Here is a 15,839-nt window from a genome sequence, read left to right on the forward strand (position 1 = left end):
CCAAGAAAGATATTAAAAAAAAGTGAATAAAATTAGCTATTAAAGTAGAGCTTCATTCTGCAACATATAGCTTAGCTCATAATCCTTCCATTCTTTCCATAGCTTTTTATTTAAAGGATCATTCTAATGAAATAATTTGTGGTTCCAATTCTTAAAAATTAAACTAGTAGTGGTTAATTTTTTTGACTTTTAAACTTTTCCCTAAACATGTCAATCACTAGAAGAAAAAGTATGGGTAGTTCATAAATCTGACATACCATACAAGGAAAACAATATATTGAGGGACCAGAGTTTCATTTTTGTACCAAGAGCATCTCAGTGTAGGGAATAAAAAAACTGTATCACATGTACTGCTAGTGGGAAAAAAACTGTTCCTTTTATCAACCAAATAGAGACTTTCTATGATATGTATCTTGAGTGATAAAACAGTGATGTCTTATATTTACCATTTTTATAGGGGCCTTGTGATTAGAAATTAAAATGATGTTCTAAGATTATAAGTATAGAAAATAACACTACATTCCTTGGTATTTTTCCCAAGACACTAAAATGACAATAAAACAATATCATAAGGAAAAACATGGCTTCAGCAAAAAACTGGAACATAGTTAATACCTATGGCTGGATTTAAACACTATGAAATGGATAAAACTTCAGCCAGAGAAAGACACTTGGGCATGCAGAAAAATGTTTTCAAAACAAAAATATGTCTTACGCTATCAAGGAAATGACAATAGTGTAGAATTCTAGGTTTATTTTATTAATGCATATAGCTGAGTACAGCAAGAGGTGCCAGCAACGCTGGCTACTTTTCTTAGTTATGAAATGGTCCTGGCTTTTTGTAATAGGCTAAGTGGGACTAAATTTTTTTTTATTTTTGAAGCAAAATCATCCAATTTTAAGTGGTTCTTTAAAATGTCAATGAATGGCAGGATCCAAATTTGTCCACCAGATTAAATGTTTGCTTTTCGGTTGAAATAGAAAATTACAGTTTTCCATATCATGCACCAGAATCATTTCAGAAAATCCTAGTCCAAACTCTGAGAATAAAATAAAGTCTATTTAGGTCTTGTCTTGTTGTTATACATCTCATGTGTTTTTAATAAAAGGGGCACAAAACAATCATGAAAGAACAATTAAATGCAAGGTGGTATTTACATATGGTCATATGTACTTGGGAGCAGAAGCCATACTATGCCCGTGACTCCATGGAAAACAGTAAGATGACAATAGAGGACTTGTTAATGTAAACGATATTGACTGTAGGCTCATAGGGAAATCTTCCATAACTTTAATCTCACTGATTATTTTGCACTGAAAGTCAATGTTATATTTATGGATGCAATCTGCAGACTCTTAAAATATCAAATGAGGTTCTCCTCACTTACAACTTAGCAGAAATTTTCTGTTCTTTTAAGTCTTTGGGTGAGTATTTTTTTAATCCATGTGCTTTATTTTTTTAATAGCAGCAATCCAACTTAATGCAGCATGGAAAATAAGTAGTTCTTTTCATTCCTATTCAGAGCTAACTGCTGGCAGAAAACTTGCATTTTGCTTAAGTTTTAACTTTGGATTCAGACTTTTTAAAAAGGTGCCATGATTGTCGATATTATCTTCCTTAGATCAAGTATGATGGTTTCAACTTTGGAGATAATCAAGATAGGGAAAGACCAAAAGATTTATTTCTAAAGCCTGCTACAGATTTATAGGGTCGAATAATTACATCTGACTTTATTCCCAGTCCTATAATCCTTGTGGAAGGTTGGTACATTAGGTAAGGAGTATTAAAAAAAATGTAAAGTATGTATAGCTATGCTACTTAAAGCATGCAACAAAATTTGGGTAAGCATGCTTATTAAGAGTCAGTAAAAGCCTCTCGCATTTAAGAAAAAGATACATGAAAACACTCAGACTCATTTCTGGCAACTGAATTCACTGGCACAACAAAAAATAATGGTACGATACTGTACCAATATAATGATGAAACAAGAATATTCTTCTAGGGTCAGGTCTTTCGGAAATCCACCTTGGGTGATTAAACTCCCAAATCCCTTAATAAGTTCTCAACTACCAAAAGCCTACTTTGAAAATACCTTTAAGCTTCCATTTCTTCTTTTCATTAACATAATGAAGTACTTCTCTTGCTTTCTGATTTTCAACCCCCCACCCCTCTCCAGTGCTCAGAAATTCCATTCCCCATTCTTCTTTAACTCGCACTCTTACATGTGGCTTCTCTGGCAACAGGGAACCAGCGATTGTCTTCTGCTCATCTTCTTTGATTAAAACTCCTGATGAAGAATAAGTGGCGTAACCATGGTATCCCTTACCATCAATCCACATGCTGGACAGCAGAGCCGCTGCACCCTTCCCTTTGCTTGTTGGCCTATCCGGGCTGTACAGGTGGGGAGCACGTCCCACACGCTTCCTTCACCCCAAGTTAAACGGAAACACACACATTCAAATCCCAGTGCAATATCAGGTTTTCAGGAAGCGAGGATTCCCCCCCCAAAGATGATCAGTCTGTTTCCAAAGAGTCCCGCACTTCATTATGGACGATGAAACCTGAAATATGAAACAGAAACTCTGTGAGATGGTAGAGAAACACAACTCTGCATTCAGTGAAATGCGTAAGTTACAGCAATGTTTATGATCAAAGGCAGCTCTAGCATCCCCACCTGAATTACTGTTCTAAGTTACTGTCAGAACAGGATACCATTATAAACGTCACGTGGGAAAGCAGAGCCAGCCCCTCTACAAAAGATGCTGGTTGTATCATCCGGGATAGGGAGCAATCAATACACAAAACAGCACTATTCTGGAGGGTCATGTTCTGACCTATATGGAGCAGAGTGAGGTGTTTCATAAAGGATCTGGTTACACCTGGTTTGTCATTATAAAAGGAGAACACCATCAAATAGTCACTATTTCATTAGTTTCAGCCTCTCATCACCTCTTGCTCATGACTCCAAATGTATTGATACTTCCTACACCTGAATTTCCAAATGCCTGCCAGGCATTTCCTTCCAAATGTTCCACAGACAACATACTAAGCATGTGTACAGCTATACAAATTACCTTTTCTTGTGAACCTGCCTTTATACTTTCTATCTTGTTAAATGTTCTACCTTTTAAAATACTCTCAGTCTAGAAACCTAAGATTGCAACTAATTTCTCTCCTTGACCCTCCATACCCCATTAGTCACCAAGTCCTGCCCCGACTGCCTGTCTCTGAATTCATTCAAGCCCTCCCCACCTTTTGCTGGCACTACTTTAACAGCATGCTAGCTAGCTGGCTGGCTTCATGTCCCTTCATGCGAGTTCCCGAACACTCCTTGTGATTTTGTAGCCCTCTGCTTTTGAACATGCTCTTCCCTTCTACTGCAACCCCCTCCCTTCATTTTCCATCTATGTTTTCATATCTGAGATCAAGGCCAAAAGCCATCTTCTCCAGAAGGCTTTATCTGATCCACCTCTTCAGCCTACTTCAGTGATTCAACAATTTTATGCAACTCTATTTAGCATTTCATCTGCCCAGACTCCAAATTCATTTCCCTGTCTCAGGCCCATGGATTTGGAGGTCAAATCTATGCTCCACACTGCCAAGGGCATTATTATCATAAATACTGATCCAGTCATCCCAGTTTTTTGTTAATATCACTGCACTGTTCCCCACTCCCGACAAAATAAAATTTAAATGTCTTAGAGTGGTGATTGAGGATCTTTAGGAGGTGGCCCAACCCATGTTTCTAACTCCACCACTACTCCCAAAGTACCCGAAATTCCAGTCATTTGCCCCCCAAATGCTCTCTTTTTCCATTACCCTTTCTTGCCATCTCTACCTCCTACAATCTTACTCTGCGAGTTCCCCAAACTCCATTTTGTCCACCTCTCAGGAAAGCATTAATTACTTTCTCTTCTGTGTACCCATAACGTTTGTTTTATACCAGTTATTGATCACTGTGTGTGTGTGTGTGTGTGTGTGTGTGTGTGCGCGCGCATGTATTGTATAGACATGCATCTCCTTTTAGATCGTGAGATGCTGAGGAAAGACTTGGGCTTATTCACTTTAATATACTCACAAAATACAATATCTAGCTTATGGTACTACTTAATAAATGTTGCTGTGCTGAATCAAAGCATTAAAAAATGAAAAAGACATAAGAACAGATGAAACAAGACTGGCCATAAGTTGCTAATTGGAGAAGCTGTGTGAAGGATGCATGGAACTTGTGATATTACTTCTGCATGTTTGACTTTCCAAAAGTCAAAATAAAAATAGGATATACCAAGTTTTCCAAAACTAGCAAACCATGTTGTGACTAAAACTCCACCATGAGTTCAATTCTTGACTCTATCCTGACCACAACCTTGGGCAGGTGTGTGAACCTCCATGTTCTACATGTGTTAAACAGAGACAACATTACTGTTTCAGTCACCTGGGCTTTCTTCCTGCCCGCTGATCATGCAAAATTCTTTAACGCCTCAGACCTTTTGCACCAGCTCTTCCCTCTTCATTAGCTGACCCCCTTAGGGGGAGTGTTTTCCTCTCCCCCAACAGTGTTGATAGCTCCCTCTTGTCATGTAAATCACAGAATAAGTTTTATTTCGTCAAGAGACCCCTTTCTTAGCCATCCTATCCGTATCCACCCTTGTCCTTTGCACAGTGTCCTATTTTTTCTTCATAGCACTTAGCACTCTCTGAAATGATCATGTTTATTTATTCGTTTACTTACTAATGGTCTGTCTCCTCACTAGAACATAAGCATGTGAGAGTGAAGACTTTGACATGTTCTAAATTCCCAGGGTCCAGAACAGAGTCTGGCTCACTCTCTGTGCTTGATAAATATTTGTTGAACACATGAACAACTGAGTACATATACACAGGTGCACTTAGTTATTTGACAACTTTTTCTATAAATAATTCTATATAACTGAAGACTTCAATCTTGAGACTCCCTGACATTAATTACAACTCAATATATACTAATCTATGATACCCATCAGCACATTCCATCATGCTTTCTAGGAAGAGTCAACCATAACCTGAAGAAAAATATGGAAATTCTATACAAATATTTCAAGAGTAACTGAAAACCTCTTAAATCAAACTTTTTATATAAAACGTGAAAGAAAGAGAGGCAGATAATAATAGCTAACTGTATTAAATTTTACTATGTGCCTAGCACAATTCCAAGTGCTATACATATATTACTTCATTTAATCCTCAAAATAATCCAATGAGGTAGGTACTCCTGTATCCCCTTTGTGCAGGTGTGGAAATTGAGGCACAGGGATGCTAAGTTATGTACCCAAGGTAGAGAGCTGGTAAGCGGGCACGCTAGGCTCGAGACTCTGTATTCTTAACCTACGCGAGACTATGAGATCAAAACATGCCTTCATCCATGCTTTCATTCAAAGGGTATTTTCGGTGTCCTCTGGGTAGAATGGAATGGAAAAGGTAATCAGTTGGATTTCTACATCTGCCAGCTTTGATCTCTTTTGACTAGAGAAAAGTCCTGGTTCACATTTCCAGGCTACACTTTGATTGCTACAGTTGTCTCAAACACATTTGCCTTTTGCCATAAAGGAAACTAGATGAGAATGGGCTCAGGACAAACTTTGCAATTACTAGAAAAGCAAGCCCAGTGGTGTCCTCAGGGATGAAATGAGAAGCAGCTTCCCTCTGTGCAGGACACAGGAGCAACGTCCATACCACACAGAGGGAGCAGGAGCCCTGGGGGCCCTGACAATACAGACAAACGTACTGCACCTGCAGGATCTTTACACCATGAACTATCAAAGGTCCCTCTTTGTTAGATTTTTCTTTTTTATAGGAATTAAATACAAACTCATCTAATTTAGCAAATTTTTTAGGCCTCTCCAAATTTGCTAGATTTAATACACTAAACATTCCATAATGTCCTAATCTTCGCTTGGTCTTGGATTCAAAGGACAAGTGTGGGGAAAGCTGACAAGTGAGCCTTTCTCTTCCCATCAGTAATGTCTCTGGGATGAGGAAGGTAAATTAAGAATCAGATTGGGCAACAAAATGAGTAGCCAGTGGACCAGGAGAGATTTAGAACCTTTTAAAGCCCAGCATTTTCCTGGAAAGTGTCCTGCTTTTAATTTCCAAAAATTAGCAGGACACTCCAATTTGCTACTATTTGCCCATGGATCCATTAGAGAAGGAGTTCACAGACTGGATTTTGTTGGAAGGTCAGGCCATCAGCACAGCTTCTACGTTGGCGAAGAAAAGAAGATGACTAACCAATACCGTGACTGCAATAATATGCTGACAAAGCTGCGGTGGTCAGAAATGCTACCTCAGGACTTCCCTGGTGGTCCAGTGGGTAGGACTCCGCGCTCCCAATGCAGGGGGCCCAGGTTCGATCCCTGGTCAGGGAAATAGATCCCGCTTGCCGCAACTGAGAAGCCCACATGCCGCAACTAAGAAGTTGGCACGCTGCAACTAAAAGATCCCACATGCCGCAGTGAAGATCCCGTGTGCCGCAACTAAGACAGTGCAGCCAAAATTAAAAAAAAAAAAAAAAAGAAATGTAACCTCTCTTCATATGCGCTGCCCAGATCTGGTCAAAAAACCCGTATATTTTCTTGTACTATCCAATCAGAAAAGGACATTTATATCCTATTTAAATTAGGCATCTTATCTTCAGAATCAACTCTAAAATTTTATGGTTAGAGGTCCTGAAAATGCAAATTATTCTTAAATTTGGTACTACTCAGTGGTTTGCATTCATTTTAAGGTACATGAAGTTCAGCTTTACCTCAGGGGAAGTTTGCCTACCTGACAGAATGACAGTTTTGGCTTTAGGCTCCAAGTTGATGAAGCAATAAATAGGTTTACTGTGTTCTCAGGATACCTAAGCTTTTCATCCACCCTTTTTTCAGAACTTTCCTGAAACTCAAATTTGAAGTTATCTATATTTTCTTCTTCTTGTTAAAACTGCAATAAATCTTTCTTACTTTCATACTGTTGAGAGGGAGTGAATAGGAGGAAAAAGGTAATTTTAAGTTACGGAATTCAGGTAAAGATAGTTATTTTCCATAACAGTTCCTCTACAAATTAATATATAAAAATTTCCTCATCTTCCTGTAAATTCACTCAGATAATATAAAATATGAAATTACTCACAAAGTGTAAAATATTACTTTCCTATAATTTCCTAATTGATATATACAGAAATCCTGCATAATTCATTTCCCCTTTATTTAAAAGGGTTTAATGGTCATGGCACATACACTTATGTTAAACAAATGAGGAGACTCTCCTAAACCACTGTTCCTTGTTCAACCGAAGTCAGATGACATGCCGGATGGGATTTTGTTAGTCTGAATGGGGAGCCATGCTTGCAACTCTGGTGGTCGAAGCAGCATTTTGCAATTCTTTTTAGTTTCTGTCCAGGTAGCAAATAAATGGAGCACCCAAGAGAGGATCACCCAAGAGAGAAATGAGTATGCAGAAGCAGGCTTCTCATTTCTCTGTGGAGGGCCCCTGAATTAATGTTTACTGAGGTCACAGGTGTAGTTCCTGCCATGTCACATTTTGATAAACCTATCTAGAAGCTCAAAGAGTGGTTTAATTTATCCGTAAATCCACATTGGATAGTAATAACTTAAGGTGGCACAGAATGAGAAAATTTCTTTAAATACACACACACACACACACACACACACACACACACACACACCCCTCAACATAGCTACATTAGGAAATTTGAAAGGTAGAGAAAAGGAAAAAAAAACACCTATAGGCTCTCTCTATAACAAATCATTAGGAGTTTTTTTAATAAGGTTTGGCATTACTTGCATTTATTTCTTTATTTACATTGAAGTACAGTTGATTTATAATACTGTTGGAGTTTCAGGTATATAGCAAAGTGATTCAGTTATATATATATATTTTTTCAGATTTGCCATTATAGGTTATTACAAGATATTGAATATAGTTCTGTATATTATACAGTAAATCCTTGTTGTTTATGTATTTTATATATAGTAGTTTGTATCTGTTAATCCCATGCTCCTAATTTATCCCTCCCACCCTCCCTTTTCCCTTTGTTATCCATAAGTTTATTTCCTATGTCTGTAAGTCTGTTTCTGTTTTGTATATAGATTCATGTGTATTATTTTTTAGATTCCATACCTAAGTGATATCATATAATATGTGTCTTTCTCTGATTTACTTTGCTTAGTATGATATTCTGTAGGTCCATCCATGTTGCTACAAGTGGCAATATTTCATTCTTTTTTATGGCTGAGTGTTTTAACGTTGTTTCTTAATTTTTCTTCTATGCATCTGAATTTTAAAATAAAACAAACCACTGCCATATATATATATATATACACACACACACACACACATACACATACCCACACACCTTTAGTCAGTATCTGGATTTTTCCACTTAACATTATGCCAATAATCTCTTGAGGCCCATTTTGACCCTAAGAGTTGTCAATTTAATGATCCTTTGCTTAATATAATAAGCAAATAATTTAAAAGCTAATAAAATTATATATATGAAAATGCTACTTTGCACACTCTAAGAATGTTCTTATTTACAAAATTCAAAGTTTATTTTTAAAAGCAATATTCTCTCTTGATTATAAATCTGATACACGTTGACATGTTAAAAAATTTAGAAATCAGAAAATATCCAAAGGTTATAACTAACCATAGATCCTACCACTCAGCTGTAACCTTTTTAAAGTTTAGTTTTTACGTAAATTTTTTTCAAACAATTTACATGTCTTTATAATTTAGAGAATTATTTTAAATTGTAGAAATCCCATTTACTATGGAAAAGGAAGTGGGTTTTCTTTGCCATGGTGATCTGTTTCCAGAATGCAATGGCCCCATTTAATAGAACAGTGCCCATCAAATGGTCTTCTGGGTTTTGAACAGTAGGCTGGGTGGGCAGCTGCTGAGGGGGAGAAAAAACAGTATGTGGCTGGATAGGCAGCAAGTGTTCTAAAGAACAGAGGTTAAAGCCTGGTACTTTGCAGGCCAAAGGATGAATTCTTATGGGGACCACTTATCCTCATGTTTCTCACATGACCCTAGAATGCATTCCAATTCCAAGAGCCATCTGGAGAAACTGGGGTAATTAGATGAAAGAATGGATCACTACAATCCCTCTTCAGGTCAAACATGCAGAGAACGTGCTCCAGGATGGAGTTTTCAGAGGTGTCTTCTCGGTACAGGAAGAGCAGGCGTGCCACCGTATTAGTGCCAGCACACTATTCACGAAAAGCCACCATGATGGACTCCTCATTTACACAAAGAGGACTTTGGAAATGGATCCTTCATTTTTTTCTCTTAAATTTTTTTTTCTTGACTAGGCAATAAGTTCTTATGTTTCAAAAATTCAAAAGGTTCGTAAGGGTGAATAGTGAAGTTTCCCCCACCATGCCTGCCCCAGTCATCTGATTTCCCTCCCAGGGGCAACCAATGTTATCAGCTTTCCGTGACTCTCTACAGAGATACAGAAGCAAAGGAAGCTATGTATAGGAATGGATCCTCCAGTGTTGACTGATACATCACTGTGTGGGAGATCATCACTAGATAAAGAGGTGCCTGGGCAGAAGAAGCAGGGCTGTCTCAACCCTTTTATGAACCACTCTAAATCACAGGCAGTTAATAGGTTTAGATTTTGAAGGGAAGTCTTACTTGATATAAGGAGATAACATCTGGCACTAATGAGAAAGGCTAATAAGTGAGCTGCTCTCTATCTGGGTTGCATTTAAACGGCCAGGTCATGATCCGTGGCATGTTTATTCCTTCCAAGGGTGGCTGAGACTAAGGGCACCACCATCTCCTACATGAGCAATTCTCTAAATATAAAACATTATCATATGTTTGTATTATTTTGATACGACTCAGCAGTATTTACCAAACCTTTCACCTTTTAAAAGAAATACTGAAAACAACTTAAAAAATCATAAGTATTATTTTTATGTCTCAGAGCCTAAATATTTCTCTACTGGAATACAATTCTAATGATGTAATATAAATTGATGGAAAACTCACAGGAGACATTTGCTTTACTGCCAAGTTTTAAAGAACACTTAAGCAAGGAATATTTGTCTTAGTGATATGAATATTTAATTTTTCCTTATCCAGAAATTTAATTTTCTAAAAAACTGAACTATAATTGACTTATATATGTTTCAGATATACAATATAGTGATTCAGTATTTTTATACATTATGAAGTGATCACCATGGTAAGTCTGTTACCATCTGTCACCATACAAAGTTATTACAATATTATTGACTATATTCCCCATGCTGTACATTACACTCTCATGACTTATTTATTTTATAACTGGAGGTTTGTACCTCTTAATCGCCTTCACCTATTTCACCCCTTCCCCCACCAGTGTCTTTAAAAGACATTTTAAAGAGTGTTAACCAATACATTTTTGGGAAAACTTTTAAAGCTTACCTTTGTATCAGCTGTTAAAAAAAAAAAAAGCCTATGATTTTCTCTTGAAATGCAGTCATCCCTGTTTGTATCTATTAATATTTGCTTAAACACTGAAGATAACAATTGACTATTTTACGGCACACACAAACACTCCAAATTTCTGTAGATGAATAAATACAGAAAAACAGCCAATAGCATTTTAAAGGTGAAGAAGACTCCATCAGATTTAAAAATATACTACAAATCTATTCTAATTAAACTGTGCGACACAGTGCCAGGAAAGACAACAGCTCATTAGAGCCCAATACAGAATCTGGAAATTGATCCTTAATAGTCTTCTTTTAATAAGAAGAATTTCACATAAAGGGGGAAACAAATGGCATAGGGACAATTGATTATTGATTTAGAACAAAGAAAGTCAACAACAACAACAAAAATAGAACACAGTAAAGTTAGTTTACTCCCTTGAATCATACATACAAATAAATGGCCGATGAATTAAAGATTTAAGTATTTTAAAAAAAGCACATATAAAAATCAAAGATAAGTTTTATAATCTTGGCCTTCCTCCATAAGACACAAAATAATGAACCAAAACATAACAATATAGACAAATTTGAATACGCAAAAATTTAAACAAAAGACCGTAAGAGTTAAAACGTTAACTACAGATTGGGGGAAAGTATTGTGACACATGTAGCAAAGGGCCGATATCCACAATATTTAAGGAAGTTTTACTAATCCATATGAAAAAGACAAACAACTCCAAAGAGAACTGGTCAAAGCACATCAAATTAAAAAAAAATCAATAAAAATATGTAACAATGCCTAACCTTATAGAAATCAATGAAATAGGATATTATTGTTCATTCTTTAGAACCACCACCACCCCAAAATGCTGATGAAGGTGAGTAGACCAGTCATGTTCATAAACTGGAGGTTGCAATGAAAACTGTGTCCTTTGGAAAGACAAGAGAATAGTAATCTCTCAAAATGTTAAAAAGTATATATTTAGTGGATATAGCAAATACTCGTATACTACAGAAATATTGTCATGTATGCAAAAGAGTGTCTTTACAAAGAAAGTCAAGGTAGCATTGTTTAGATAATGGAAAACTGAAATTTTCATAAACATCCATCAATAGAATAATTGTTCAACAACTTACAGCATACTGTATTATCTATGAAATGCCATAGAGTCATTCAAATGAATGAAATATATGCTAACACGGACAGATTTTCTAGATGCTGTCTTTGTGTATAACTGAGAGGGGTACATAAATGCATATAAGTATGTACACATATATCATATATATATACATGTTTGTGAATGTACAGAAAACTGTCCACAAAGATCTACGCCAAACTTTTACCAGTGGTTCCTGTGAGAATGGGGATGAATTTGGGGAAGGAATGAAGGAAGTTTTCACTTTTCCTTGATAGATTTTTGTGATGTTTGAATGCTTACTTAGAATATATTATTTGTGTACATAAGAATACATAGATAAAAAAGAAATGAACTTCATTTCTCCCTACATCCTACTTTTTTTACTTGGTCACAGTGTACAACAAAAGAAGAAGGACCTATTTGAGTATAAATGTTTAATTTTCATAAAATGAGAACTTTCGTATAAGTGCATTTTAAAAATTTGATTATTTTCTATTGTAATTTATTCTTCATACAATGCTATCAAATGAAAATGAGTTAATTAGTTACTACAATTCCTAGGAAAACTATACAGACGTAAAACTATCCTGAATGTCAAAAACTGGGTTGCGTGCGGTCACTACATCTCAGGACTCTCAGGGTCAGGACTCAACGACACAAACACATGGCATCTTCCCAGTTTCCTGGAGGTCCCAGCCAGCTCAATGTCACCATAAATATCCAGCTGCCTTATGATGATCAACTTAACTGGAGAAGTGTGACCACAGTGTCAGATATTAGCATGAACTCTTCCTGACCCCAGAAGTGGAAGGGAGAAAAGGAGAGGACAAATAGGTCTGCTTGATATGGGAAGGTGATGGGTCCAAGAGTACATTATGATAGGATAAAGCACTCAAATCGAGAAAAAGTCTATATATTCAGGATGTCTAAAAACCCTACATGCATTTACAAATAAATATGATGCAGGAGAAAACAAAACAAATAAGGAAGAACTATCCCTAGGAGAAAGGGGAGTTTCTTCTACATGCCAGACATTATTATAGGACCAATAGCTATGGAGCAAGCAGGCCCCCATAAACCTCAGGGAAGGGATTTGCTATTAAATTATGAAGATACATTACCACTTCCTTTATCATGGGACACGGTCCCCAGCAGGGAACACACCACCAACAGGAACCACTGCAGATGCTGTCGTACCATGATGCATGGCTGCCCTACAGAGGCTGTTTCTAGTCCTGGGATTGGTATTTGCTTTCCAGCAAGACCTACCATGGTATTCTTCACGTAATCATCTGTCCTGGTATGTTTTTTTAACAATTCAAGTTTCAAAGATTTGATTCACATGCAAATTCTTTGAAAAATCTTATATAACACCTGTTACATATAGCAAAGCACGTAAACCCATGAGAGAAATAAAAAGAACACCTGTGAAGTAGGGGGGTCAGACTACATGATCACTCAGGTCCCTTCTGGTTTTAGCAGCTTGTGAAACTGAAGTGTGTTGGGAGGAAAAATGGTAGGAGTATAGTGATCTTCTGTGGCAGTAGTAAAAATCTGATTCCTTTCTAAGCTACGTCTTCTAAAAATTGAGTTTCTACCCTCTCTAAGTTATGAGTCCAAAGCAGACACATAATGTGCCCACACTGGCTCTCACCAGCATCTGTTCTGGGTATAAAACTTCAACTGAGTCTCTTCAAGAGCAGAATAAATGATGCTGATACTTGTTTTTGGGGCCAGAAAATAAAACTAAGAAAGAAATGAAAACATAGCCCTTTAGAATGATTCAGACTTCTTTGAAAGAAAAAAAAAGACTTAATTTTAGAAATGTTCGCTAGATGGTGTTGTGTTAAACTATATTTTTAAAAAATTTTTAATTGTGATGAAATACATGTAACATAAAATTTACCATCTTACTCATTTTTAATTTGCTCAACTGCATTTTGTTTACCTACCTGGTAAACTGTCGACTCTCTTCATGAACTTCCATTTCTGTACTTTTAAATTCATTTAGCTCTTTCCTTATTGCTGCCTGAATAGGAAAAAATAGATAAACTGAATTGTTATGTAGATCACATATTTCCTCAGTATACATAGTATCAATGAAGCAGACATTCTTTGATGAAATGTCTTGGAGAAAGGCATTTCTAATTTCTACTAGGTAAAGGTATGACAAATGAAATGTCTATACTACAGCCAAACAAAAACCCGGACAGATTTCCTTCAGGTGACATTGACAAGGCAGAGATGAAGGAGGCCTTTGCCAAACTCACCCTGGGGCCTGGTCTATGAGTCACCCACATCCCCCATCCTCGATGACCACAAGGATAGCACAGGTCATGAGATTTTTTGAGAAACAATATCATTTTCCTATGAAAGTTCTGCATGTCATACCACCCACAGCAACATGGCTTTGACGAGCTGCCACAGAGCTACAGAGAAGGCAATTGCTATTTATTCTTTTATATTGAAAGTTTAGACAATTAGAATTAAAAATTTCAGCACAACACTTCAAGCCACTCAAAGAAAATATCAAGTAGAATCCTATTACTATTACTATTTATTGAACACATAATCCATGTCATGTACATGCTGGGGTTGGAAGAGATGCTATGTCCTTTCAGGTTGAAAAGCTGAGATACTCATCAAAATGTTAACATTAGTTATGTATTAACAATACTGGCTGGATCATGGATGGTTTTTCGGTTTCAACTATGTGCTTATCTTTATTTCCTAATTTTTCTAGGAAGAAGTTTTTCCTCATGTAAATGAAAAAATAACTAATAAAAGCATCCCCATAACCTCTGAGAAATGGACTCTTCAGCTGAAACAGAATGACATTACAAACCACAGAGAATGGCTTTACAGAGAGGTAAGAAAATCTACTTTGTGGTTGGAAAATGATGTATTTTAGAAAAGGAAAAAGACAGAAGAAAGCCTTGAGGCCTCTCTCTGGCTTTCTCCCATCACTAGCTATCACTCTACAATATACAAGCTTTTCCCCAATGCTGCTTTCAATGTTATGTTTAAATCCTATAGTCGTAGATTGTTTGTCTCTCCAAATATATTCCTCAGCCCCTGTAGTTTCTATGAGGAACCTGAGGCTGGGGACTGTGGCAGTGGTTCTTGCTAATGGTTTTTTGGAAGAGGATGAATCAAGTACAGAAATATTTCTGGGCCCAAGTTCCCTGTGATAAGACTATATATCTTGTTTCACAAGTGAGATCAACAGTGAGGATACTTTGTTTCACTCACTGTAAAAATTGATACCCAGAACCAGTATCTGGCTGATACCCAGCTAAAATAGCAAAAACTCTCTATATTCATCACCAATTAATATCTATCAAAAAGTCTTCCTTAATCAACCCAAGTGCCCATTGACAGATGAATGGATAAAGAAGATGTGGTGCATATATACAATGGAATATTACTCAGCCATAAAAAAGAATGAAATCTTGCCATTTGCAACAACATGGATGGACCTAGAGGGTATTATGTTAAATAAAATAAGTCAGACAGAGAAAGACAAATACCATATGATTTCATTTATATGTGGAATCTAAAAAACAAAACAAATGAACAAACATAACAAAACAGAAACAGACTTACAGATACAGAGAAAAAACTGGTGGTCGCCGGGGGTGGGAGGGGTGTAGCAGAGGGATGAGTAAAATAGGTGAGAGAGATTAAGAGGTACAAACTTCTAGTTACAAAATAAATAAGTCATACGAATGTAATGTATAGCACAGGGGATACAGTCAGTAATACTATAGTGACTTCGTATGGTGCTAGATAGGCCTTCTTACTTCAAGTCCCATGCTCTTTCCAATAAAATGAGCGTCTGGGCCTAAGTCATCCAGATAATTGTCTCAGATCTCCATGTTGTGTGTGCTAGCTTGTAATTAGAAATGATGAGTCAGTTATAGGCAATGAATGTGATGTGAAATTACAGGGGCTGGTTGTTTGAATATATATATCAGGAAGATGTGATTATAGGCAGTTAAAGAAATGCAATACTCATTTTAAAAATTCACTGAAGACCGCAGTTTTATTCCAAGAGTATTTCCTCTTACTATGTATTTATTTATTTTTATATTTATTTATTTATTTATTTGGCCGCACTGTGCAGCATACGGGAACTTAGTTCCCTGACCAGGCATCGAACCTGCGCCCCCTGCAGTGGAAGTGTGGAGTCTTAACCACTGGACCACCAGGGAAGTCCCC

The 15,839-nt window shown here is 36.8% G+C and overlaps 1 protein-coding gene across 7 annotated transcripts in view; it reads right to left on the reverse strand.

Annotated features, from left to right (window-relative positions):
* Nucleotides 1–1,714: 1,714 nt before the first annotated feature.
* Nucleotides 1,715–15,839, reverse strand: part of PHACTR2 (phosphatase and actin regulator 2) — a 262,820-nt gene continuing 248,695 nt past the window's right edge. For 4 of the 7 annotated variants that reach the window (XM_036871324.1, XM_036871322.1, XM_036871319.1 and 1 more), the window contains 2 exons: nucleotides 13,571–13,647; nucleotides 11,294–11,409 (listed from right to left, as the gene is read on the reverse strand). In XM_036871324.1, coding sequence (XP_036727219.1) covers nucleotides 11,310–11,409; nucleotides 13,571–13,647 — 177 coding nt within the window. In that variant the 3' untranslated portion in view covers nucleotides 11,294–11,309. Of the gene's footprint in view, nucleotides 2,563–11,293; nucleotides 11,410–13,566; nucleotides 13,648–15,839 lie in introns of those variants that run through there. The other 3 variants (XM_036871323.1, XM_036871321.1, XM_036871320.1) reach the window with 2 other exon arrangements.

This window comes from Balaenoptera musculus, chromosome 12, assembly GCF_009873245.2.
Source record: "Balaenoptera musculus isolate JJ_BM4_2016_0621 chromosome 12, mBalMus1.pri.v3, whole genome shotgun sequence".
In the NCBI taxonomy this organism is placed as follows: domain Eukaryota; kingdom Metazoa; phylum Chordata; class Mammalia; order Artiodactyla; family Balaenopteridae; genus Balaenoptera; species Balaenoptera musculus.